The 23,575-nt window shown below is 58.0% G+C and overlaps 1 protein-coding gene and 1 long non-coding RNA gene across 2 annotated transcripts; both read left to right on the plus strand.

Annotated features, from left to right (window-relative positions):
- The first annotated feature begins 605 nt into the window (after positions 1-605).
- LOC138445416 (uncharacterized) lies at positions 606-5,234 on the plus strand. The gene is made up of 4 exons (XM_069599381.1): positions 606-3,108; positions 3,306-3,431; positions 4,031-4,233; positions 4,842-5,234. Exons 1-4 carry the CDS (start codon positions 2,707-2,709, stop codon positions 5,110-5,112), a joined length of 1,002 nt encoding a protein of 333 aa, XP_069455482.1. The 5' UTR covers positions 606-2,706; the 3' UTR covers positions 5,113-5,234.
- Positions 5,235-7,762: 2,528 nt separating this feature from the next.
- On the plus strand, positions 7,763-23,086 carry LOC138445417 (uncharacterized). Its single transcript, XR_011258863.1, has 3 exons — positions 7,763-8,031; positions 21,022-22,093; positions 22,698-23,086. It is a non-coding gene; the product is annotated as an uncharacterized lncRNA (long non-coding RNA).
- Positions 23,087-23,575: the final 489 nt, after the last annotated feature.

The raw sequence follows: 23,575 nt of genomic DNA on the forward strand, positions 1-23,575 counted from the left end.
GGCTGCACCACCCACTCCCACCAGGCAGTCCCTCCCGAGAGCTGCCAGGGCTGGAAGCCCCTGAGGCCCCCGGCACGAGGCCCGTGGCCGCTCCCCAGAGGCCAGTGCTCCCCCAGCACCCCAGCCCGAGCCCAGCGTCCAGTCTGCCTGTTACAGGAGCATAGCTTACACCCCAGAGGCCGGTGCTCGCCCAGGCCTGGAGGCCGTCCTGATTAAGCTGCGTGCTCCCCTGAGGCCCCTGGGAGTGGGGTCCCTTCTGCCTCCTCGGGCTGCTGGGCCCCAGGCATCCCTGCTTGTGGCCACACCAGCTGATGTCACCTCCAAGGTCACAGGGCCTGCCCGGCACCAGTCATTAGATTCAGGCCTTGGGGTGATCTCATTGCCAGACCCTCAACCACATTTGCAAAGACCTTCCTCCTGAGTGAGTTCCCTCTCACGAGCGTGACAGGCTTGGGTCAGGCCGCCGCACCCTTCTCTAGGTGCCCCCAGAGCAGTCCCCACCTGCAAGTCTGAGTGGCCCCCCCCACAGTGGGACCCTCCCAGCTTTGCTACCTCTAGCCTCCTTTCAAGATGGCGACCGGAAAGAATTGTACAACCTAGAAGCTGAGTATTCTGTTTTACTTGGGGACACACTGAGGACTCGAGCCTGGCAAGACAGCCCCTCGGATGCTCTGAGGGGCTGCTCCAGAAAGGCAAGGGGGGCGCGGGAGTGGGGTATATGGGAGCTTTGGCATCAAAAGCAGGTGGTCAAACATCAGAAGATTAGGGTCGGTTATGGAGAGCCAGGAGAAGGCGATGGCATCCCACTCCAGTGTTCTGGCCTGGAGAATCCCAGGGACGGCGGAGCCTGGTGGGCTGCTGTCTATGGGGTCGCACAGAGTCGGGCACGACTGAAGCGCCTTAGCGGCAGCAGCACCATGGAAAACCAGACGTCACAGGGCAGTGAGCTTACGCTGCTCCGCGCGCGGGGAGCTGCGGGAGCCTGGCCTGGCTGAGGGGCTCCTCTCACGGTTCCTCAGCTGTCTGGACGCACAGCTCCACGGTGTAACGGCTGCCACTTTGGACTCTGAATCCAGCGATCCGAGTTCGTGTCTTGGTGGAACCTGCCAGCCTTTCCGCTTCCACTCTTTCTGCTCCCCTGCTGGCTCAGACAGTGAAGCGTCTGCCTGCAAAGCGGGAGACCTGGGTTCAGTCCCTGGGTCGGGAAGATCCCCTGGAGAAGGAAATGGCAGCCCGCTCCCAAGGATGGAGGAGCCTGGCGGGCTACAGTCCATGTGGTCACAAAGAGTCAGGCGTGACTGGGCGGCTGCACTTCACTCCAGCTGTCTGGGGCCAGCACCCCATTTTTCCCTGTCCTGAGCCCCCTCAGGGTGTGCGGCTGAGGGCGGCGGCAGCACTGTCTGTGTGCTGATGCGGCAAGTGTGGTTCTCATCCGCACAGGCCTGACCTGAATGGATGCGACCATCACCGTAAAACGCCTGCTCTGTTACGACTGGGGACCTCGGACCCTTTAATCAGTAGAAGCTGACACGAGGCCAGACGTGGAGCTCGGGCAGGTCTTTCCTGGGGCTACAGCAAGAGGAGCCAGGGCAGGACCAGGTGCTCCTGCACGCCTCCTGGGGAGCAGGGCGTGAGCTGGCTCTTCATGAGGCGAGGCCGGGGCGGGCCCAGGGGGCAGGCCCGCTGGGTGGCTTAGGCGGTGCTCCCCCAGCCCTCTGGAGGGGCTGCTCACAAGGATCAAGGGCAGGGCCTGCTTTTGCTCCCAGAACCTGGGAAGCGGAGGTTGGTTTTCGGCCTTTTTGTGTCTTGTTGCTCACGGTTTACGGTACAGGCTCCCAGCTATTTTGTCCCTCGTCGTTTCTCGGCATCTGCTGCTCAGGAAGCCTTTGTCCAAATGCGAGTCCTCTGGCAGAGGGGCCCAGGCCGCAGGCTGTCTCAAAACCATAAGCACCTGCTCAGTCCAGGTACGGGGCTAAGCCTGCAGAAGTCGTCTCCGTGAGCGCCTGTGAGACTCCACATTTTCCAGAAATCTGAGGCTTGAGCAGGTCTGGTGGCTTCCTGATCGTCCCATTAGAAGGCGACTCACACTGCTAAGCCCAGGAGCCCAAACCACCAGGCCTTCGATGTTTCATGGATGGCGTCTTAACTGCACGCCTCACTCACCAAAATCTAACCAGCTCTGACGAAGCAACAGAAACACAAATCCCTCCTGACTCTGCACGGGCAGCAAGAAAACAGGCTTTGTTCTGACTTTAAACCCCGTCAGGCCAGGGCTTCGCCGACCTGCTGGGAGCTGGGGTCCGAAGGCTGCTGCTGCGGTGGGCCAAGGGGCTGGGTGGCCAGCGCCGCGGCTGTGTCCCATCTGTGCTGCTAGTGGGGACCCCGAGGGCCCACGGCAGCCTGCAGGGTGAGCCGAGAGGAGAGGGGGCCTCACTCTCTTTGCCTCTGCAGGGAGGCCTGGCCTCGCGGGCTCCTTCCCCGCCTGCCTCTGTCCACCGTCACGAAAGCGGGTGACTTGCTCTGGGAGTCCTATCTAGTCCTGAACAGTCACTGTGACTTGGCAGCTCTAGGAGCCCCTCCCTGACTTTCCTCTGCAATCAGCCTTCCGTTTCCCCTTGGCTCGGGCGCATCGGTTGGGGGAAGCCGGTCTCTGGACGCAGGGCCTCCTTGTTCCTCTTCCCTCCCAGCCCCCATACAGAGCCAGCTATGCTGGCAGCTCCCATTTGGCCCTTGCTGCTGCAGTCGGGTTGGCACGAGCCCTACAGAACTCCAGGGGGTGACAGAGCAGAGGGTCCCTACAGCTCATCAGCCGGCAACCAGAAAACCATGGGGAGGGGTGGTGGGGGCATCACCGCGGGCAAAGTCCAGCCAATATTGTCACTGGGGCCCTGGAGCTCCCCAGGGCTCCGGCGGAGCCCCCGGGCCCAGATCTCTGCTGGCGCAGACAGCCGGTCGCCCGAGGACACCTGTGCTGGTCGCCTCACCCACAAAATGGCATTCGATCACCAATCAGCTCGTCATCAGCGGATGTTACAGATGCGGGTTCTAGTTGCCCTGTTTCCAGATGAGGCCCCAGAAGCCAGAGGACGTCCCTCAGTTACTCGACTGGTCAGTGCAAGGCTGAGGGTCAGACGGGTGGCCGGCACTGTTGGCCTTGATCCTCCTGGGGGACACACCTGTGAGGGGGCAGAGGTGTCCGTCCTGTTCAAAACCACACACGCAGGCTTCTCCTGCACAGCCTAGAACCAGGAAGCCACGGCGAGGACCCTCCTAAGTCTTCCTCTGCTTGCCCCCTCCCCCTTCAGGATCCAGCCAGCCCCCAAGAGACCCTAGATGGAGAGGCAGCAGCAGCCCACCTCGGACTGGCAGCGCTGCCCTCCCCGGGAGACTGGGAGGCAGGATGGGGCGCCAGCTCCCGAGCCCGGACCCAGGCAGGAGAGGGGCCGAGGGAGGGGCTCCAGGGACCCAGGCAGGAGAGGGGCCGAGGGAGGGGCTCCGGGGACCCAGGCAGGAGAGGGGCCGAGGGAGGGGCTCCGGGGACCCAGACAGGAGAGGGGCCGAGGGAGGGGCTCCGGGGACCCAGACAGGAGAGGGGCCGAGGGAGGGGCTCCGGGGACCCAGACAGGAGAGGGGCCGAGGGAGGGGCTCCGGGGACCCAGACAGGAGAGGGGCCGAGGGAGGGGCTCCGGGGACCCAGACAGGAGAGGGGCCGAGGGAGGGGCTCTGGGGTGACCCAGAGGAGGACCCCGAAGGAGGGGGCTCTGGGGTGACCCAGGGGAGGACCCTGAGGGAGAGGGCTCTGAGGTGAGCCAGGGGAGGGATGGAGGGAGGGGGCTCTGGGGTGACCCAGGGGAGGGGTGGAGGGAGGGGGCTCTGGGGTGACCCAGGGGAGGGATGGAGGGAGCGGGGCCCAGTGTCCAGGTCACCAGCCCATTTGTCACCTCTTGTGATGCCCCCGGGGGTTGCCTCCTGCCGATGTCCAGTCTCAGGAACTCCCTCAGTCCCTTTGCCCTTGACCTGCTCTTTCTAGAGGTGGCCTTCACCCCAGAACTCCTGTCCCGGTGTCTGGACTGTGCCTGGTCTGGGTGGAGAGAGCTGCGGCTGTCCTCCTGGAGGCCCTGCCGCTCAGGCCTGCAGCGGTTGCTTGGATGGTCGTCAGGCCTCTGCCAGGGCTGCCCCTGCGCCTCTGCCAGCTCCCAGCTCTGTGACCCCCTCCTGGGTCCCTACATGGAGGTGAGGCCCAGCTGCAGGAGACCTCCCGGAGAGAGGCCGCACTTCCCCCCCTCCGCCCCCTGGCATCCCCGTGTCGGGCCGCATCCTCTGGTTCAGCTGGCATCATCCCGGCTCTGGCGTCACAGGTGACCCCTCCCTAAGGCGGAATATAGTAGGGCGCAAGCCCCTCTGGGGTGCTCGTGGCTGTGCATGTGTGTACACGGCTCCTGCCCTTCTGGAAATGAGAGAATGTCTCACATATGGGCCCTGTGTGGAGAAAACCCACACTGACCTCCATCTTATCCAGAATAAGCCGGGGGTGGGGCTGAAATGAATGCAAGGCCCACAGGGTTACTTGGGGAGCCTGCAGGCACGGTGGGGGCATCCAGAGCCTGGGCCCCCCTCTGGCCATGGCCTTCTCCCCCAGCCTCAGGAGCTTCAAGGAGGCAGGCCCAGGTGGGTGGGGCCCCTCCAGGCTCTGCTCCCTCAGGAGGATGCCCAGCTCTGGGCCCTCCTGTGACTCCGGGGACTGGCCGAGCTCCCACAGGCTTCTCTCCAGCAGACCTGGGCAGGGGTTTCTGACGTCGTCTAGGCTCCTTGTCCGCAACCTGCCTGGCTTACACCTGCAGGTTAGCGCCAGGCATCACCCCGCGTGTGGACAGAACGGCCTCGTACGGGGCCAACCGGAGCCTCTGGGGCGCGGTCTCCTCACCACCCGGCAAGGCAGCCCTGAACGCTCATGGATCCCGAGACTCAGGCTGGGGCAGGCGTGTGCCCTGGGCTGCAGGCTCACCACCTCCAGCCGTCTCCTTGCTCTTCCAAGGGAGCCTGGGGTGGAGGCTAATCACAGGCCCTTGTCTGCGGACCATTCATGAAGCGATGAACAATTACTGCACTTGAAGGAACCCTATCATCAACCAAAGGGGAAAGACTATTTTTCTGTAGCATGTGAATTCAGCTTTTATGACTAAATGACTACTTAGATCTTAAAATTCTAATCATTACCATTTGCTTCCTAAAAATAACTGTCTCCCAAGTCCATATTTAGAACAGAGAACACTGCGCTCGGAATGCTTCTGCTGGCCCAGGAAGGCGCCTGTTCCCAGAGCCCTGTGTCCCCGCTGGCCACTTAACCCCTTCCTGCCCGTGAACAAGCCCAGTTTGCTCTTCGGTGAATCCAGACAAGGAGACGGAGTCCTACAGGCCCAGACGAGGACCAGCAGACAGAGGACGCTGGGGCAGATGCAGGCCTCCCCGGGCCTCCATCCCACGGGGCAACACGGGGCCTTGTGCTACTCGCGGCCTCGTGCCCTGTCGGAGGGCGAGCTCCCGAGGGCAGGGCGGGGGCTTCCTGTCCTTGACACTGGTGGGGAGGGGCTCAGAGGGTCCCACGCAAAGGCCCCTCCCCCTCCAGAGTGTGTTCCGTGGACGCGAGAGCAGGTGAGTGTGTGAGGCTCTTGGCATAACGGCACACGCACCCGTCCTCCGGGAACGCTTTCTTCTTGCTCACAGCCGCTTGGAGTGATGCCTGACACCTGACGTTCTTCCAGGAAGCAGAGCAAACGCTGACTCAGACCCAGTGACTCAGTCCTCTCTGGAACTGGCCTCAGCAGAGTCTGCACCTTCCTGGCAGCTCGGAGGAAGCCCCAGGGGAGCAGGGCCCACCTGGAGCGGCGGGCTGAGGTGGGGGCGGTCTGGGGAAGCTGCCGCCCTTGCCCAGCTGCACGGCTGCACACTGCCTGCCAGGGATCAGGCTGCCTGCCAGTCCCGTGGAGAAGGCCTTCGGGAGCGTGGCGGCTCTCACCCTGAGGAATCAGCAGGGGCCAGGGCTTCCCACCACTCCCGGAACACAGGGCATTTCCATGAGTTTCTGCGGTCCTTGCAAACTGGAGGGGCTGCCGTGCCCCCTTGGGATGGGGGCAGAGACTTAAGACTGTGGGTAAGAGACAGAATCCTCATGCTAAGATGGCCTTTTCTTGTCAGGGTGCCCCAGGGCCCTCCCCACCCGCGAGGCAGAGGCCACACCTGCACACGCACACCAGTAAGGAGCACGGTCCTCACACTCGCCCTGCTCCCCAGAGACACACATGCCTCCCCAGCCTTCTCATCACAAAGGTTCCCCGGAAAGGCAGGGCCAGAGCTTCACCGAGGACTGTCTCGGCACCAAGGTGCTCATCAAATCCCTGTTTTCAATTCTGCAGTGACATACAGAAAAGATCTGAAGGCTAGCAAGGCAGCTGTGGGGTAAAGGCACTGAGTGGTGCCCTCGGGCGCTCACACACATGCGCGCCATTCAAAACAACACATTGCAGAAGTAGGCTCAGAACAGCCTGGAAAACTGATCGAAATGCACTTTGGAAACATGGGTGACAAGTTTGTACGAGAGGCTCCCACTCGGGAGGGGAGGGGTGCGCGTGTGAGCACCAGAGTGAGGCCAGTCGCTCCCTGGAAGGCGGGTTTGGGAGAGTGTCTAGCGTTGGTGTCTGCTCGCCTGCACTGTATGTGCTAGCAGAGCAGGGAAACGCATCACTCTGGAAGAGCCGGGTAAACAGGCGAGCGTCTTCACAGACAATGCTGTTCCCACCCAGGACAGAGCGATGGCCCTGAGCGGCGGGGGCATCGGGCCTGCCCCTGCCGGGCATCTCGCCCTCTTCTGTGCTGACTGGCAGAGCCCACGGTCCACCCCGAGGAGCCTGAGACAGAGATGGGGCAGTGGTCAATCGCGTGTGGTCACCCAGGTCACCCTGCCGTCCCACTGCTCCTTGTGCTCACTGACAGGTGTCATCGAGGCTCTGACCTCAGAAGCTCAGTCACAGCTGCCTGCAGCCCCCGCAGACATGGGCATCTCCTGGCTCCCTTCCCAGTCGCCCACCAGCGAGGACAGAAATGTCAAGAACCTAACCGAATGCTCTTCCAGGTTCAAAGGCTCACTGCCCAAGTACCAACAGTAGCTTGACCTGATCCCGGAACCATAGCCCCAGAATTGAGAGGACATTTCCCTGCAGAGTGAAGTGAGGAAGCAAAAATTTCACTGGGAAACCCTAGGAATATTACCAAGGGTGGAAACGCCTTCAAGAATTTGACCAAACGAAGTTACAGCCGCCCTGTTACTTCTGTGACTATTTGAGAGCAGAGGCGAGGAAGGAGGGGGTGCGAGGGAGGCCCTGGGCCCCCCCCCGCCCCCCCACCGGCCTCTCACCCCAGCCTGGCCTGCTCCCACGAAGCCAATCAGTCACCGTGTCCAAGCTCCCCTTCCAGCGGCCGTCACTCGCTGAGTGCAGACCATCCAAGTCCCATTGGGATCGTGGGCACTGTCCTGACCGCGCAGCCGGCACTGCGCCCCTTCGAGCCCTAGCCCGCCGGTGCTGGCCAGGCTCACCCCCTGTGAGCCCCACAGCGAGGGGTCACGGCGACCGTCTCCCCAAAACCCCCCGGGGCCCCAGCGCCTGCGCCCGCGGCGCGTTCCGCTCCCCCCCCTTCTCGCGGGAGCCCCGCGGCTCTCCCAGCCCCGGGCGCCTCCCTGCTCAGGCCTGCCTCCTCCTGCCGTGGCAGCGGCGTGTGGGTTCAGAGGCCACGGGGTCTAGCTCCCTGCCGCTCTGTCTTTCCCTGCCTAATGATTTTCAGATTATGAATTCCTAGAAGAGAAAGACACACAGGAAAGAAGTCTCAAAACAAGAGCGTGAAGTGGCAGGGGTGGGGCGTGGCCAGAGGCGGCGGCAGCGCCGAGCAGCCGCCAGAGAGAGCGCCGCTTGCGTCCTGCGCACAGCCCGTTTTCCACGAAACTGCTGAGGGAAGACAGTTCGACCCCCTGACATAAAGGTGAGCTCCTGTGAAGGCCAAGAGAAGGATGGAGGTGCTGGGCGAGGGCCTGCGGCCAGCAGCGACCCCGACCGCCGTCGGGCCAGGCACCCAGCTTGATCCCATTGTTCACAAGCCTGCCCTTTGCCTTTGTTTCCAGGTCAATAAGTAAGGGTGTGAGGCGGGGGGGTGGGAGCGGAAGGGCGCGGATGCTGAGAGCGCCAGCCTTCAGGCCTGGGGGCCGCGGCCTCGGGAGCCCGGCCAGAGGATGTGAGGGGTGTGGCGGCCTCGCAGCCCAGGGAGGGCTCCTGGGAGGAAGCGGACCAGCGCAGGAAACCCAATTCCTGCTGATGCTGAGCAGGGTGGCCGTGGGGCCCGGCCCACCAGCCCCAGGGCGGAAACCGCCCGCCACGCTCCGGCTTCCTCTGCCCCCATCACAGGGGCCTGAGCCAGGCGCTGAGTGGGGGACAAGGACAGCTTGTCCCAAACAGCTGGGAGGCAGAGAGCAGGTCCTCGGACTGGAAGGAGCCTGGGCGCCAAAGGTGTGTTGGTGTGGAGAGGACAGCGACTCCACCTTGCTCATAATAGATTGAGCAGTGAAGCCACTGTCTTGATTCCACACGTGGAAGGGTCTCAAGGACAGGAGATGGAGCCTCAGATTAGTTCAGTGCTTGAGAATATCTCCAGTGTGCTTCATATTGTATCTCCAAACTTTCAAAATCCTCAAGTCATTAGTTCAGCTTTCATGTCCCGGGGGAAGGCCCTCAGGATTCCTGATGTGCCCAAGGTCACACAGAAAGCCCGGTTGCAGGGACATGGCAGGACCCAGGCCTGCCCACCTGGGCTTTCTCCTGCGTCCCAGGAATCACAAGACACAGACTCTTAGCAAGTCCAAACACTCTGGGGCTGTGGGACCATGGCTGGGACGGTAATGAAGTGGCAACAGCAGCCTTCATCCGCAGAGCCCTGTAGGCGCCAGACGCTGAACTCAACTCAGACAGCACCATCCATCCAAGCACCCGCATTATTAGACACTGCTGTCCACGGTCTGATCCAGTCTCCTGTGAAGATTAGAGAGACTCTCAGTGGAGGAGGATCTGGGATCCAAATTCAGAAGACAAGACTCCGGGTCCACACTTCCGCCTGCTCTAGATTCTTTCTCAGCTGAGACCAGGCACTTTGCACTTGAGGGTGTGGTGACCTCGGGTGTGTGATCACCTGTCTCCCTCCCCGTGTGTGTGAAGGGTCTGCCCCCCACCGGTGAGGCCATAGGTGCGGGGATGGGAACTCTGAGACAGCTACTCTGACACTTGTCCGAGGCTCCAGAAATAGGCTGGATGAGAGGAAGGCTCCTGCCACAAGATGCACACGTGTTTTTAAAAAGGGAAGTGTGAACAATTCCAAATAGTGGCAAGGATGTGAGGCAACAAAACTCACACATCTCATGGGACCACATTTGCCCCAAGGACAGTGAAGAGAAGCTTGGTGACTTCTCACAAAATAGACACGCGCCTGTCCCGTGTGCACGCACGCTCACTTGCCCAGTCGTACCCGAATCTTCGGAACCGCATAGACTCCAGCAGGCCAGGCTCCTCTGTCCGTGGGATTCTCCAGGCAAGAATATTGCAGTGGGTTGCCATTTTCTCCTCCAAAGGATCTTCCCAACCCAGGATTGAGCCTGTCTCCTACATCTCCTGCATGGGCAGGAGGGTGGATTCTTTACCCCGGGCCATCTTGAAGCCCACACACCTGCCCTAAGAGCTACAATTCCGTCTGAGATGTTTACCCAAGAGAAATAAAAATATGCGCCCCCCCCCCAGACATGCAGATGGATCTTGTAGCAGCTTCTTCCTGGGAACAGCCCATGAGGCCGCCGAGTCTACAGAAGGCGAGTCGTGGTGTGTCTGTGCAGCAGACCTGGCCTGGGGGTGGACAGGGCTGGCCACTGATGGCCGCAACGTGCAGCTCTCCCACCTGAGGCCACGCACTCTGAGTTCCCACTTCAGTGAAGGAGAAAGTGAGTCTAAGACAGAAGAAATGGAGGAAGTGAGCTGAGATGGGCGGGGGAGCGGGGAACTTCTGGCCCGCCTGCATCCACCCGCCCGAAGGTGCCCCGGAGCTCGGTGGCTGGAGTGAAAGCCCCGTGGGGAGAGCTACTCCTGATAAGAGAGCAGCCGTTGACCTCCTGAGGCCACTGCTGGGTTTTCAAGGTCAATGACGGTTCCCAGACTTGCTAAGGTGTTTCCTGGTACACACGGCCTGTCTGTTTGAAGCCGTGCTCTGAAACTGCCAGTGGGCTGTACCACTGTGACCTGGGCTCGCTGTTGATTATTATACACCAAGGTATGGAATGCCTCTGAGAAAGACCCTTCACTCAACATCCTCAAGACATCAGCTCTTCTAAACTTAACCTCTAAATTCAGTGCAATCCAAACCAAGACCCCAGTAGGTTATTCTGTGGGTTTTGACAAGCTGATTCCCAAGTTTATACAAAGAGGCAGAAGGCCTAACTAACCAACACTGCGGTGGGGAGAGAGAAGGACGCAGCCGGGGGCTGCACTGCCTGACTCGGGACTCTCTATAAACCACAGTGCTCGGGACGGCGCGGGGCCGCAAAGAGCAGACGGACACGCCGGCTGAGCAGAACAGAGGCTTGCTGTCATCTTCTGTCGTTTTGCTGGGGCTTCCCTGCTGGCTCAGTGGTGCAGAATCTGCCTGCAGTGCCGGCAGACCCCAGCTCCACCCTTGGTCAGAAGGTCCCCTGGAGAAGGGAAGGACAGCCCACTCCGGTGCTCTTGCCTGGGAAACCCCATGGACAGAGGAGCCTGGTGGCTACAGCCCATGGGGCCGCAGAGCGTCAGACACGACTGAGCGGCTGGCTCACGCAGCACGGCTGTGCTGCTCTGTTCTCTGCTTCTTCAGCTTCTCTCCACCTTTACTAACTGCTTTCCTTTCTGTCCTGTGGGTTTGTTCTGCAGATTTTAAAAAATTGATTGCTTATTTTATATTTTTCCACCATTTCTGTTTCCAGAATGTGCTCAAAGCAGTTTCTAGGTGTAATTTAATCCATAGTCGCAGCTCACATGAACCTGTGTGTGTGTGTGTGTGTGCACATGTGAATGCCCCCCCACCTCTCACACACACATTTCTGAGTCTTTATCTGTTTGTGCTGCCTTGTCAGAAGGTTCCTCGATTTGATCTCCCATCCACTGATTTCCTAAACAAGCGTCAGAACTCGCTCTCCACCCCGTTTCCTGTCTTAGTCGTGCTCACTACCGCTGCTTCAGCCCTAATGAGTCTACTGGTCCCGTTTCATGACTCCCTTCTACTTGCATCCTCTCCTCTGTGAGGGTGTTTAGTCTTCTGAAGGGGAGGACAGAGGACGAGACGGCTGGATGGCATCTGCGACTCGATGGACGTGAGTTGGAGATGGACAGGGAGGGCTGGCATGCTGCAGTCCGTGGGGTCGCAGAGTCGGACTCGACTGAGTGACTGGACGGAGCTGAGCGTTGCTGCTCACCTCACGCAGGGCCCCCTGGCCCTCATCTGTGCATCGTCTGGCCCAGATCTAGCGGCACCCCACTGGCATGCTTTGTTCAGCTTGCCTTCCCTCCCTCATGGCGGTGCCTCGTGGGGGTCTGTCCTGGCCTGTGACTTCACGCTCCCCTGGGGGGCCAGCTACCCCATCAGGTGGAGTGGGCAGAGAAGAGCCGGGAGCAGCCGTGGACCATGTCCCCAACAAGGAAGTAGCAAGAGCGGTGGGCTGGGGTTGGGGTGGGCGGTGGACAGCCATGGCCTCCGGCCGCCTGTCCACTAGGGAGCGTCCATGCTTAGAAGCACAGGGGCCAGAGGGCACTCCTCTGCGGACATGTCCTCCGCTCGGGGGTGCAGGTGGAGATGCAGATGGGGGGCGACAGCTGCACGGAGCACACGCCGAGCTGCTTGGTTCTGAGCAGACGTCAGGGGCGGCACGAGAATGGCCCTGCTCCCTGAGTCCTCCTCGGCCGCTGCCTCCAGCCCCGGCCCAACAGCTGAACACACACACAACAGTCCTGGTTCCCACCAGAGCCCCACTGCCTTTCCCCCTCAAGCCCGCACTTTTCTCTTCTTGCGTTTTTCAGTAGCTAATTCTGGAGACTGAAGCCAACAGTCAGACTAGGTGCCATCATCTCTACGAAAATACCAGATTTTGCCCAATGCAGCCAGATCACCACATGCTAAGAGGAAACAAAAAGCAAGGCCAACTAGCATATACCCATTCACACCCCACCTCGCTGCAGTCACACTTCCTCTGAACGTGCAGCAGGGCGAGGAGACAGCCAGCACCCGTCTACCTCATTGTCCCTGAGTCCCCAGCCCCAGCCCACAGATCAGAACTAAAGTAAAGTCCATGCAGACGCGAAGGCCCCTCTGTATGCCCTCAGGAAAGGTCTGCACGTGGGGCTCTACGCTCAAGCAACAGTCACAGACAGTCCTGCCCAAGAAAGGCCCAGCAAAAGCCACTGAGTGGGGGACGCACCCTGTCGCGGTAACTGGGGGATTGCAATGGCAGGCTACAGAAAAGCAGCTCAAGCCCGCTTAAGAAAGTGAAAGGAAAGGGGCCTGGGGAGGAGTTAACCCCGAGGAAGGCGGGGGTGTAGACACAGGGTGTCCGAGACGCCGACCCGCCCGCAACAGGCTGTGTGCCAAGAGCGAAGGGTCACGCACGCGGGTGACTGCCACACGGAGCGGGAGCCCTGCAGGCAGCCCCCGCCCAGCCCGGCTCGCGCGGGGGCCACGCTCCTCCCCCTGGCTCCCGCCGCGGCCCCTCCAGACCCGCACAGGCGGCTGCAGCGCGAGCCGGGCCGAGCTGGGCGGCGCGACGCTCGCTGCTCCCTCAGCGAGTCCCAGGCCTCCGCGGCCGGAGCCACGCGGTAGCGCAGCCCACCCCACCAGGCCAGGGTGGCCCAGGCCTGCGGACAGACCACCGGGCCTGCAGACTGGCCACCACACGTGGCCGGTCTCCCCGGACCGCTGGACGCTCGGCGTCGTCTCCTTCCCGGCGGAGTTTCCTGGGGCTGCTCTTTCCGTGCGTCTCTTAAGCAGCGACAGGCTCGCCGCCTGGGGGCAGGACCCAGGGTGTTAGAACCGGTTCCTGAGGGCTTCCTCTTGTGGGCCCCGAGGTGAGGGTTGTGTCTGAGGGGAGAGTCAAAGTGAGAGGCCCGGGGACACGGCGTCCGGGCGGCATGTCCTCTGTGGCTCCGGGCAGTGACCCGCGCGGGGCTGGGGGGTAGGAGTTGATGGCAGCCACACGCGGGGCGCGGGGCAGGCAGGGGGCCCGGCTGCTGCTGCCCCGACCACTTCCTTCCAGCCGGGACACACGCAGGCCCACCCGAGGGTGAAGGGATGACGAGGCACCGGGCAAGGGCGCTGGCTGTGCCGCACGTGGCTCCATGCCTGCCCGCTTCCCTTTTCTCTGCTTTGGAAACGTGGGATTTCAGGTCATCTTTATTCAAGTGGCCCGTTTGATCACTGATCACTGCCTCAGCCTAAGTGCTATGATCAGTCACAGTCTAACACCTCCACAGCTTGTTCTGACTAACTTTTGGAACCAGGGCCTCATTTCATGAGCACAGCAGCTCTGCGAGAGCACACACCTGCCACGTTCCAGCCAAGAAGCAGAGCGTGAGTGGTTCACCCAGGTCACAGGGAGAACTCAGGTAATGAAGATTAGAGAAAAGCACAGGAGCCCTGCCCAGCCCCTCTAGTCTGTGCAAGCACTGGGAGGCTCATCAGCACTCCCGCCAGGCCTCCCCACACAGCAAACTCTGGAGAACTCCACACCAGACCCTCCCACACAGCAGACTCTGGAGAACTCCACACCAGACCCTCCCACACAGCAAACTCTGGAGAACTCCACACCAGTCCCTCCCACACAGCAAACTCTGGAGAACTCCACACCAGACCCTCCCACACAGCAGACTCTGGAGAACTCCACACCAGACCCTCCCACACAGCAAACTCTGGAGAACTCCACACCAGTCCCTCCCACACAGCAAACTCTGGAGAACTCCACACCAGACCCTCCCACACAGCAGACTCTGGAGAACTCCACACCAGACCCTCCCACACAGCAGACTCTGGAGAACTCCACACCAGTCCCACCCGCAGACTCTGGAGACCCAGTCTCTGGAGAACTGGAAAGGAACAAGGCCTGCTTCATCCCCTGCCTGGCTGCCAGGAGGTGGGACTCAGAGAGACAGACGCTTGTACATAGAGATGCTTCCTTGTGGAACCTGCAGGGAAAACCCTAAGCATTCCTGAGATTATGTGGAAGGTTGAGCTGTATCAGGAGGGGGCAAGGTGTCTGCCAAGTGCAGGAAGAGTCACCGGAAGGGCCAGCTGGCAGGGGGCCCATAAGGAACTCACAGAGGTGGCAACTTATCTGGCTGAAGGCTAAACACCAATCCAGCCGTTAATCCAAACAACCCCTCATGACCACAGGCTGCCGATAATTAGAGGGCATGCAGCTTGGGCCTACCTGTCCTAGACCCTCCCCAGAGGGGTGGCTGCAATGACAGTCCCCCTCATCACCCAGAGCAGGAATTCCAGGCTGCCCAGATTCCCATAGCTGCAGGGGCGACTGAGCGGGGAGTGGCCTCCAGACAGACCTGCAACCACGCTGTGTAAGAGTCGCAGCAAGTCAGAACAGCGACTGGCCTTGTGACATGAGTCAGCTCACTGGGTTCAGAGGCTTGGTGGACAGAAGCTAAGGGCACAGGCACTTTTCCGTCCTCCCGGTCAGCAGCAAATGGCCGCCCACCTTGGACGGGTTGGCCAAGGAGCCTGAGGGGAGTGGCCGTCGGCCCAACACAGATGGGTGGTCAGGGAGGGGGCGCCTACGAGGGCTGCTGGCTGAGAGTCCCCAGGCGGGCGAGGGACCAGCCAGAGGTGCTGGCAGCTGTGGCGAGTGAAGCGTGCGTGCAGAGTCCGGCTCTCAGGTGTCGACTTCATGGGGTTTGTCCTCCAGCAGACCCGAGGGCCCTCCTCCTCCTCCCAGGCTGGGCCTCGCTTCCTGAACACCAGCCTGTGGGGACAGCCTCGTGGAGAAGCCTCTGCTCTGAGGCCTGGACACGTCAGGAGGAGATTCTTGTTTCCTGGAAGTCTCAAAACAGCCAACAGGGTTTTGTTGTTTCCTTAGAAAAGGTCAACTTTTGCTTTTTCCCCAATACAGAATAATGCCTCATGTTAAACAAGCTTTTGCAAACCAGATACCCCACCCCCACCCCAGGAACAGCAATCGCCCCTTCCCTGGAGGGTCCTGATCGGGACCAACACCCTCCAGGGGCCAGGCGGGCGGGCAGGGGGGCCCGAGCCCTCAGCGGTGCTGATGGCACAGACAGGTGTGGCGAGTGAAACACGCCGGCGGAGCCGGGAAAGCAGTGTGACCGGGAGGGGCAGGAAGGCGCCCTGGGTGTGAGCGCCCACACACGCAAGCCTCCTCCGTCACTACCCCTCATTCTCCGATGGGGGCAAAGTGGCTCCCGGTGCCTGCCACTCACAGCCACACCTCTGAGACCTGCACCCTGCTCAGCTGGAGCCTCGCGGGCACCTGGGGAGCGGGCGCCACGTGCAGAGGCAGGGACGCAGGTGTGGGCGCAGGCGCACGCTCGGGCCGGCCTGGCCTGAGCAGCTCCCTGGGGCACAGGGACCCTTCCCTGCGGGCACAGGCTCGTGTCCCTCGCAGAGGAGCAGGCGCCAGACCGACCCTGCAACAGGGGCGTCCCCAAAATGCTCAGACGCAGGCCTGCGGCCCGCACTGCTGCTCCCGGCGGCCTGGGGCTCCGCCGTGCCATGGGCTCGCGCCTCCGCTGCACCGGCCGCCCCGCTCTGGGTCTCCTGCAGCCCAGCTTCCATCCCCAAGCCCCGAAGTTCTCCAAACTCAGACTCTCAGCAACGCCTGCCGCCCCTCCTCTCACACGGCCCCCGCCTGCCCTCTGGGCTCCACCTCAAGCCAGTGGTCAAGGCCGACTCCAGACTGCAGGGTCACGTGTGTCCAGAGTCTCCCGCCCAACAGTGCCTCAGACCACACCCCCCAGGGCCCTTCCGCCCCCGAGAGTGCCCCGACACCGGTCTGTGGCTCACCTGTGCCTGCGCGGGGGTCCTCTCTCCTAACCCCACATCCTCACAGCATCCCACGGGACTCCCACAGGGCTGTTCTCCTCTCCTGCCCACAAGCTTGCCCCTGCCCCCACCTGGACACAGAGCACTGCCCACCCAGCCCCAGGCCTGTGCCGTCCAGCTCGCTGGGCCCAGGGCCACGCCGCTTCCCCACAGCCTGTCACCGTCTCCCGGCCCTGGGACGCCGGCCAGCCTTCTTGGGTCCCGGCTCCTTCAGGCACCATTTCCCCTCTGAGTTTCCTCTAATGACTCCAGCATTTTGTACCTCGTAATTTGTTATTTACATGCAAGTTATAACCCATGTGGGCAGGAGTTCAGTCCAGTTCAGTTCAGTCGCTCAGTCGTGTCCGACTCTTTGTGACCCCATGAATTGCAGCACGCCAGGCCTCTCTGTCCATCACCAACTCCCAGAGTTCACTCAGACTCACGTCCATCGAGTCAGTGATACCATTAGCCATCACATCCTCTGTCGTCCCCTTCTCCTCCTGCCCCCAATCCCTCCCAGCATCAGAGTCTTTTCCAATGAGTCAACTCTTTGCATGAGGTGGCCAAAAAGTGCTGGAGCTTCAGCTTTAGCATCATTCCTTCCAAAGAAATCCCAGGACTGATCTCCTTAAGGATGGACTAGTTGGATCTCCTTGCAGTCCAAGGGACTCTCAAGAGTCTTCTCCAATACCACAGTTCAAAAGCATCAATTTTTCGGCGCTCAGCTTTCTTCACAGTCCAACTCTCACATCCATACATGACCACTGTAAAAACCATAGCCTTGACTAGATGGACCTTTGTTGGCAAAGTAATGTCTCTGCTTTTGAATATGATATCTAGGTTGGTCATAACTTTCCCTCCAAGGAGTAAGCGTCTTTTAATTTCATGGCTGCAATCACCATCTGCAGTGATTTTGGAGTCCAAAAAAATAAAGTCTGACACTGTTTCCACTATTTCCCCATCTATTTCCCATGGAGTGATGGGACCAGATGCCATGATCTTCGTTTTCTGAATGTTGAGCTTTAAGCCAACTTTTTCACTCTCTTCTTTCACTTTCATCAAGAGGCTTTTTAGTTCCTCTTCACTTTCTGCCATAAGGGTGGTGTCATCTGCATATCTGAGGTTATTGATATTTCTCCCGGCAATCCTGATTCCAGCTTATGTTTCTTCCAGCCCAGCGTTTCTCATGATGTACTCTGCATAGAAGTTAAATAAGCAGGGTGACAATATACAGCCTTGACGTACTCCTTTTCCTATTTGGAACCAGTCTGTTGTTCCATGTCCAGTTCTAACTGTTGCTTCCTGACCTGCATATAGGTTTCTCAAGAGGCAGGTCAGGTGGTCTGGTATTCCCATCTCTTTCAGAATTTTCCGCAGTTTATTGTGATCCACCCAGTTAAAGGCTTTGGCATAGTCAATAAAGCAGAAATAGATGTTTTTCTGGAACTCTCTTGCTCTTTTGACGATCCAGCAGATGTTGCCAATTTGATCTCTGGTTCCTCTGCCTTTTCTAAAACCAGCTTGAACATCTGGACCTTCACGGTTCACGTATTGCTGTGCCTTACTCATCTTTCTGAGAGCAAAAGAAATACCTGTCAATCAAATTTAGCGCCAAGCCCAAAGCATTATTTTACATTTCCCTTTAAGATCCAAGCCAGTGGTTCAGGCCAGACAGGAGGTCAAAGTGGGCAGACTCAGGAGCTGGAACTGGAATGCCATCAGGTAAGAGGCTGGACCAAGGCAGCGCTGCCTACACGGAGGTGGGTGTGAGTCTCCTGGGACTTCGCTAAAATGCAGATTCTGATGAGGAAATCTGGGGTGGACCCAAGACTGCATTTCTAACGAGTGCCCAGGTAAAGTGGGGGCTGCTGGCCCTGGGGCCCCACCTCCAGTAGTGAGGAACCTTCTAGAACTTTCCAGAGCTAATGTCCAATGTGAGGCAAAATAAAGTTAAGTCCAAGGTCTGCTGAGGCCTGAACTTAAGGGTTGTACTCCAGCTCTCAACCCGGTGACCTTGGCCAGGCCCCTTTGCACCCCTAAACCAGCCCTCCTGGGAACAGGGACTGAGGCCCGTGGCTGCTGCAACAATTACAGGAAAAACTCGCACAGAGGTTGGCCCTGTGCTTGGCCGGGAAGGCTTTCAGACACCAGCGCCTACCTCGATTTTGGGATTCCCTACCCTGGCATCCTCTTTAGGGCCCCAGGGCCCCGGGGTGCTGAGAAGGGCACCCTCCACCCCAGATCTGGGTCCCCAGGGCTTCCAGCCAGCTGCCTCTCTGACCAGCAGGGCATCGGGAGGGTCCCTCTTTCCTCTGGCCCCTCTGAGGGCCTCCCAGCCCTCAGCATCACTGCTCCGGGCAAGAGGCCATGAGCTGCAGGAACAGGACGTGGAGGAGAAAATCTTCTGTTGTGTAAACATGGGCCCGGGTTTGAGGTGGATGAACTCAACCCGAGCCAGTGCTGTGGTCGGCGGCTTTGAGGGCAGGGCATGGAGCTTCCACAGCCAGGCGTCCGTCCGGAGACGGCGTCCGACGCCGCAGGAGAGGGAGCGAGGCTGTGTTTCTGATGCAGCACCCACACAGAAGGAGGCTCAGCGCACGATGCCGGCAGCTCGACGCACACCGCTCACCGGGCCCTCCGGGGAGCCCGGGCCCCCAGGGTGCCTTGCGGAGGGCAGCACACCAGCTTTCCCACTGGCTGTGAGCACCTGCCCCACACACCCTATAGGGAGGGGAGCGCAGACACAGCTAACAAGGCCTGACTAGAACAGGTATTCAACAACAGGATTGTGAGGGACGTGGTCTGCACAGCGCCCAGTGACACCACTGAGTGCCTTCTGCCTGCACTGGTGCTGGACGGTCCACACCACTGGCCAGCCCTACTCACGAAGCCACGGTGGAAGTGAGGCCGTGTTTCTGCCTGGCTGCGCAAGCTTCCAGGTGGCTCTAGCGCTGAAGGGCCCGCCTGCCATGCAGGAGACGCGAGAGATGAGGGTGCCATCCCTGGGTGGGAAGATCCCCTGGAGGGGGCATGGCAACTTGCTCCAGTATTCTTGCCCAGAGAATCCCTTGGACAGAGGAGCTTGGCGGGCTATAGTCCACGGGGTCGCAGAGTTGGACACAACTGAATCAACTCAGCACACACGTGGGCAAAGGCACACAGAGCTCCTTGCTCCTGATGAGCAGGAAGCCTGCAGACTTCCGCTGGCTCCCAGCTGCTCCACGCCCCCCGGGGTGCTGGCGACGCTGGTGACCACGCCTTGCCCCACAGAGAGTGGCTTGTCTCAGGCACGGCCACCAGGCCAGGTCAGCCCTGCTGGGCAGAGACCGGCCCAAGAGGAGAGCTGCAGCTCGGAGGCAGGGGGCTGCCCAGCCCCAGTGCCCCTGATGCCAACAGGGTGGCAGCCTCCTGGGAGCCCTGTGGGCTGAAAGGCCTAGACTCCTGAGAACAGAGGTGCCCTCGAAGGCCACACTGGACAAGCGCTACTCTTGGCTGTGGCCTCTGTTTTCCACTGACTGTTCGCTTCCCAAGCATTTTCCACCCACACCCCCTCAGAGTATGATATTCCTGTCAAATGAACCAAACACTTCCCCCAGTTAACAGTCCAGAATGAGGTGCCCCCGCCCCCAGAGAGCCTGTCCTCCCCAGCTGCAGCCCGGGGCTTTCCAGGGTGCAGGGCCCTGATGCCGGGCAGACTCTGGGCTGCCTCCCACAAGATGTGGGTGCCTGCTTCCCGTCAACAAGAGTGGGGTCAGGGGAGCCTGGAGCCATGGGAACCAGCTGCTGCCCCCCAGCCCCAGGTGACAGGCCCACAGGCCCCCTGGGAGCATCTCGCCAAGATCTCACCTTGGCTTCCTGGCACACTCTCCTTGGAGCACCCCTTGGTGGTGCCCAGCTGGGGCTTTTGGTCTGACACTGGGCACTCCTACAGCAGCATGCAGGCGTGTGGCTGATGTTTTCCCTAACAGATGACAGAACTGACCTTCCAACAGTGGGCGTGTCTAGGCAACTAAACGCCTGTGTGGAGCTGGGTGATCACCACAGTCAGGACCCAGACTCACGATGAAACCCCCCTGCAGCCACACTCCACGTCTCCCCAAAGCCCCATGCGCTGCCCTCCCCCTGGCTCTGTCGTGCTTGCTTCGGTCGCACATGGAAGGGCACAGCAGGCCCCTCCAAATCTGGATCGCTTCACCAAGTAGAGCAGCTCTGCAAGGAGTCCTCATTGCTTTGTGGATCGGCCTTGTCAGCTGAAAGGAAAACACAGCGTGGGAGTTTAAGTTTTCCTTGGGGCAAGATGAGGACTATGGCCTGGGAGACAGCATTTCAGATAGCTCTGAGGAGCTTCTCTGGAGAGCTGAGGGGAAGGTCAGCAGATATGATTCTGGTGAAAGAGGGGTGCATGCAATCAAGCACACATTTCTGCACAAGGTTGCTGCACCACAAGGAGCAGTTGTCAACACCCATAATTTCAGTGCTTTTCTAAACATTAGCAGATGCGAGAATTGAGCTCATAAATCTTGTCTTGAAAATGTCTATCTGAAGGGCCTATTCTGCCACTTTTCCCAGAGCATATCATGCCTCGTTCCACCCTGAACTTCTGTCGGTGGGCGCTGAAGGTCCGCAGAGGCAGCCTCGTGTTAGTTAACCCTTCTAGAAGCTGATGGCAAGGAACAGTCTTCAGTTGGCAGCATCCTCGTTCCTCGCTGCCCAGCGGTGTTGCTGCTGTGGATGGATCAGCTTGTTGTCTCTTCACACAATGAAGAAAATTTGAGTTGTTCTGAATTTTTGTCAGTGATGAATACAGCTCTGTAAATGTTCTTGCAGGTTTGAGGGTAACCATAAGTTTTCATTTCCCAACTGTAGATCGAGTGGAATGGCCATGTTAAACCCTAAGAAACCACCGCAAGTGTTCAGAGTGGGGTCCACCCTGCAGCCCCACCAGAGACATGTGATCCAGACACAGCCTCCTCTGCACGGAGTGTTGCCAGCATCTCTCGCTTCAGCCATTTGGATGCACGGTGGAGTCTCTCGGGGTTCAATCTGCGTTTCCATCTTTGTGCCCCCTCGGTGACCTATCCACTCACATATTACTGGGTTACCTTCTCACTCCTGAGTTTTGAGTGCTATCTGTTAGATCTAAACCTTTCGTTGGACTCACCATTTGAAAGTATTTTCTGCTCCTCTACAGCTTGTCTTTTCATTCTCTTAACATACTAAAAGTGTTTCATTTCAGTAAAGCCCAATCTATCCATTTTTCAAAAGGATTGTGTTTTTGGTGTCATGTTTGTTCAAAAGGCTAGCCTTTCTCCACTGAATTGCCTTTGAATCTCTGCCAAGAATCACTTGGCCTTGCCTGTTGGGGTCTGTTTCCAGACTATTCTGTTCTGATCTGTTGGTCCACACATCTATCTTTGCCAATCGCCTGCTGTCTTAGCTGCAAAATTGGTTAGTATGATACCCTCAGGTTAATTATTCTTTTTCAAAATCATTTTGGCTACTCGGCCATTAAAAAGAATGAAATAATGCCCTTTTCAGCAATATGGATGGACCTAGAGATTGCCGGGAGATGGTGATGGACAGGGAGGCCTGGCGTGCTGTGATTCATGGGGTCACAAAGAGTCGGACATGACTGAGCGACTGAACTGAACTAGAGATTGTCATACTGAGTGAAGAAAGTCAGACAAAGAAGGAGAAATATCATGTGATACTGTTTATATGTGGACTCTAAGAAGAAAGGATACAAATGAACTTATTTATAAAATAGAAATAGACTCACAGACTTAGCGAGTGTACGGTTGCAGGCGGCGGGACAGAGGGGAGGAACAGCTGGGGAGATCGGGCTGGACGCATGCACACTGCTATATCTGAAATGGAAACCAGCAGGGAGCCACTGCGGAGCTCAGCCAACTCTGTCCAGCGTCATGTGGCAGCCCAGGTGGGAGAGGAGTTCGCAGAATGGATGCATGTATGTGTGTGGTTGAGTCCCTTTGCTGTCAGCCTGAAACTATCACATTTTTAATCTAGCAAAAAGAAATCATTCTGGCTACTCTAGTTTTCCTGTTCCATGTAAGTTTTCAAATTTTTACATATATTTATATATGCTCCCACACAAAATACATCTGGGATTTATACTGGAATTGCATTAAATGAGTAGGTCAACTTGGGAAGAATACATACGCTCACTGCATTGAGTTTTCCAATTGATGAACACAGGATGCCTCTTCGTTTCCTTAGTCCTTTGATTGGTTTCAATGGCCTTTTGTAGTTTTCGATATGCTTGTCTTACATACCTTTTGTTAAATTTACAACTAAACAGTTCGTGTTTTGCTGCCCTTACAAATGGTATTCTTATTTTGATTTCAGTTGCTATTATTGATTTCTACTCTAGGATTGATTCTTCGTATATTGATTTTGTATGTTACAAACTTGCTAAACTCACACGTTAGTTCTATGAGAGTTTTTCTGTGTGTCTCTTGGGGTTTTATGCGCAGACAGCCGTGTCGTCTGTGAATGCGAAGAGCTTTATTTTTCCTTTCTAGGTCTGCATGCTGGTTCCTGCCCTGACCGGAGCCTCCAGTACAGTGTTTAACAGGGGGCAGGAGAGCGAACATCCTTGTCTTTCTCTCCAAGTGAATCTTGGGGTGAGAGCAGCAGCTTCGCCATCAAGTGTAAAGTTAGTGGTAGGACTGTTTTCTTTTTTAATCTGAACTTTGTCAGGATCAGGAAATCCCCTGCTGACCCTGGTTTACTGGGAGTTTCTCATGGAAGACTGCTAAATGTTTTAAAGTATCAGCTGATAGGATTTTTCTGTAGTTTTTCTTCTTTAAACTGTTAATATTATGAATAATGTTGATTGATTTTTGACTATTGAACCATCCTAGAATTCCAGGAATAAACTTCACTTGGTTGTGATATGTCTATATCTAAATATGGATTCATTCACTAACATTTTGTTAAGGATTTTGGGCCTGTATCCTTAAGGGATCTGCATCTGTAGCTCCCAGGACTGGATTTTGGGGCCCGTATCCTTAAGGATCAGTGTCTGCAGCTCCCAGGACTGGATTTTGTCTGGATTTGAGTATCAGTGTAATGTTGGTGTCATAAAAAAAGTCGAGTGATGGGGTTTTCTTCCTGTTTCTGAAAGTTATTTATGTAGAATAGAAGCTACTTTTTCTTTAAATTTGTGGTAGAATTTTCCAATGAAATCATCTGGGTATGGAGTTCAGAGCCTTCCCGTTACTATCCATTCAGTGTTTGCGAGTACTGACACCTGTCTTTTGTTCCTGGTATCAGAACTGTGCATTCTCGCTTCTTTGTCTTTGCCTTTGTTCTTGTCAATATGAAGGATTCTGATCAACTCATCATTTCAAAGGACCAGCTTATGGGATCATTTGTTCTTCTAAATTGTTTTTATGTT

The sequence above is a fragment of the Ovis canadensis genome, chromosome 8 (genome assembly GCF_042477335.2).
Source record: "Ovis canadensis isolate MfBH-ARS-UI-01 breed Bighorn chromosome 8, ARS-UI_OviCan_v2, whole genome shotgun sequence".
In the NCBI taxonomy this organism is placed as follows: Eukaryota; Metazoa; Chordata; class Mammalia; order Artiodactyla; family Bovidae; genus Ovis; species Ovis canadensis.